The sequence below is a fragment of the Etheostoma spectabile genome, chromosome 11 (genome assembly GCF_008692095.1).
Source record: "Etheostoma spectabile isolate EspeVRDwgs_2016 chromosome 11, UIUC_Espe_1.0, whole genome shotgun sequence".
In the NCBI taxonomy this organism is placed as follows: Eukaryota; Metazoa; Chordata; class Actinopteri; order Perciformes; family Percidae; genus Etheostoma; species Etheostoma spectabile.
The window spans coordinates 17,443,137-17,446,214 of NC_045743.1; the positions used below are offsets into that span (position 1 = coordinate 17,443,137).

At 42.8% G+C, this 3,078-nt stretch overlaps 1 protein-coding gene across 1 annotated transcript in view; it reads right to left on the reverse strand.

Moving 5' to 3' along the window:
- LOC116698348 (ras-related protein Rab-17) overlaps nt 1–2,768 on the reverse strand; it is a 4,028-nt gene extending 1,260 nt beyond the window's left edge. The window contains exons 1-4 of the mRNA XM_032530264.1: nt 2,399–2,768; nt 1,250–1,401; nt 1,013–1,138; nt 805–898 (exon numbers count right to left, since the gene is read on the reverse strand). Coding sequence (XP_032386155.1) covers nt 805–898; nt 1,013–1,138; nt 1,250–1,401; nt 2,399–2,579 — 553 coding nt within the window. The 5' untranslated portion in view covers nt 2,580–2,768. The remainder of the gene's footprint in view (nt 1–804; nt 899–1,012; nt 1,139–1,249; nt 1,402–2,398) is intronic.
- Nucleotides 2,769–3,078: the final 310 nt, after the last annotated feature.

The following is a 3,078-nucleotide window of genomic DNA, read 5'->3' on the forward strand; positions in this document are numbered from 1 at the left end:
ATTGGACCAGGCTAGGTGCTAGCTGCTAAAACTAAAACTAAAACTGTCATTAAAGCAAAGCAGTTGTTTACTAATTAGAGCATTTACAAAAATTAGCTCCAAATCCACAGGGGGGAGGCGTGTAGAAACAGCAACAGAAAGTTGACAGATGAGGTCTGTTGTGTTTGTGCCTTTTTGACTAGGATGTTTCACAAATCTTACATACTTTCACATGAATTATTTCAATTTACAATGGAAACAGGATAACAAAAAACATGCATGCCACATCTAATCCAGTTAGCAAGAAAGAGTGAATGGGACAGAGGGTATGGGTATAGATGGGAAGCTTATTAATCTGCATGCAGTTTGTTTGCATAACAGTCTAAGAAAGGGTTTTGCATCTTTTTAATGAGAACTGAACTGATTTTTTTTTCCTATTCTGGCAACTGACATCACCTGACAAACCAAGCGTGAGTTTTACATTATGTCATACTTGTCATAATGCCAGTAATTGTGTAGAAATTATGAATAAAGTGTGTTTGCTGCTCGTGTTTGTATCTACTGCTCTCTAGTGGTAGACAAGTGGTCTTGGATCCCAGAGATTAGTCTGTGACTGTGGATGAATCTGGCTTCCTCTATTAAGATTAGGACACTCAGCAATAACAGCAACCCTAACCCTCATAGTCTTCTTGGACATTTCCAAGCATCTGATTGGTGGGACTTTACGGGGCAAAGCCAATAGGAGCCAACCTGGGAGACTGCGTTCAGGCAATAAAAGTCTATAATAACTTCTTTATTGCAGTTCCTTTGACACCATTTACCTACCTACAGAAAGCAGCAGCTGGCAGACTTGATCCCCCGACAGGGCTGATGTCTCCATAAAAAATAAGCCCCTGTCATTGGCTAGACTCTGTCCTTCCTGTATGAGGACATAAGCAAAGCACAGCTTGAAACACACGGTAGATTTGACTCTGCATGTTGAATAGGGATTGATTGAGATTAAGGAAGGTGGTCCTCTGTGTATGAACTGCACCTGCACTGAGACTTGTCGGTCCTGTTCCAGATCTCCCTTGTTGCCCACCAGCCATATGACCGTGGATCCTGGGATGTACTGTTTCTCGAGCTCTTTGAGCCACACTAGGACTCTGATGAAGGTTTCCTATAGCGGCACAAACACACACAGGGACACATGATGGCATAAGCACCAATATATGAGTCAAGATAAGACAAGGTTAGTAGTTTCCATGGTCAGGCGTTTTGTTCCATTTACCCTTTTGCTGATGTCGTAGACCAGGAGTGCAGCGTGGGCCCCTCTGTAGTAAAGGGGGGTGACACTGTGGTATTTCTCCTGCCCGGCCGTGTCCCATATCTCAAAGCGAAGAGTGACGTCCCTCAGGTGCACCACTCGGGTCAGGTAGGCACCTGGAGGGGCAGACAGCACTATGTTACCTGGGCGGATTCAGGTCTTGGTTCTTTAGAGATTGGTCCTGGCTGGACAACCCTGTCTCCTATGTCCACATCAAACTAAACTGCATTCTCGGTTAGGTTTCAAGGGAAACACATCGTCGCACCAGTGGCAGGAGCACATTGGAAACAGTAGCCGTTTAAAAAAAAGTGGCTAACGTTGTAAATTGACACAAAGCTACTTGGTTAGGTTGAGGAAAAGATGGTGGTTCGGCTACGTGACTTAAGTTAGGTGTGTTACTTAAGTCAAATAAATCAACGTTGACTTTTGGTTTTACACAGGACACGAACAACGGGCTTCCCTGGTGAAAGCCATCCTCCGACACGGACTTTGAACACAGACTTTGATTAGAAACGCAAAAACTAAAGACGTGATTTAGACCTACAGCCATGAGACGTTAGCCTAGCTTAGCTTAGCATAAAGACTGGAAACTAGAAGAATAGCTAGCCTGGCGCTTTCCAAAGTTAAAAAAAACATGCCTGCAAGCACAAATAAAGCTTAACACGTTATATCTTGTTTGTTTAATCTGTACAAAAACTGAGCTTTAAAAACATAAAGTTTTGGTTTCTCCAGGAATTCATCGCTTCCCGCCAGGAAATAGCCAGCCCATATAGATATTATTATAGATATTAGAGCACATGGTACATAGATTTAGTTAATTAATCAAAATGTTGAAGAGTTGTAGCACATATAACTCCCCGTTAGAGCACTCTGTTCATAGATATTTAGTTGATGAATCAAAATGTTGGAGTGTTTTCTTCTGACAGAATCATGCTATCTGTTTCCACCTTCCAGTCTTTATGCTATGCTAAGCTAACCATCTCCTGACTGTAGCTTCATATTGACCTTACAGACATGAGGGTGGTAAACATCTTCTAATGTAGCTCTCAGCAAGACAGCAAATCAGCCATTTTCACACCATTTAAAGACTAGTTAATTGAATTCTGAACTCACAGCCTACAGTAGGTGATGTAATCCTGAACTCGTCTTTGCCAAATCGCAGTGCCAGGCTGGACTTCCCCACGCCAGAGCTTCCCAGAAGCACCATCTTAACCCTGAGAGCCTGCACGGGTCTACTCAGAGTCTCCCTGCAGCACTGGGCTCCTCCTGGCACCCTGGGGAGACTTTCCCCCATCAAAAGTTCACTTCACACCAAAATAACAGAGGAAATCCAAATGGACAAGACAGAAAAAGTCCAAAGGTGTCCCCCCAGTCCTGATTCCGTCTTCAGCCTTTATTCCCGTTACAAAGCAGCAGCTCCTCCAGACTGTGGATCTCTGGTGTGAGAGTCTGACGCTGCACCAGGTGACTTTTTCTTTTTTTCACAGAAAATAAAAGTAAAACCAAAGTCCAGTCCTGACTTGTAAAAGGCCAACAACATAATTTCACTTCCTGGTTTACTCTCACCACTCATCATAAAACTTTCCAGGCCGGTCTACGTTAGACATTAGACCTCACGCAGCAATGTGTCAATGGTCACGTTTACTGGAAATTACACTTGGGAAGTTTTTAAAGCATGCAAACAGAATAGGAAATGTTGGTCTTTATTTATTAATTTATTTATCCATTTATTAATTCAGGATAATGCACATTGATGAACAAGCACAACAGTACACGTAAATGTGCCAGATTGT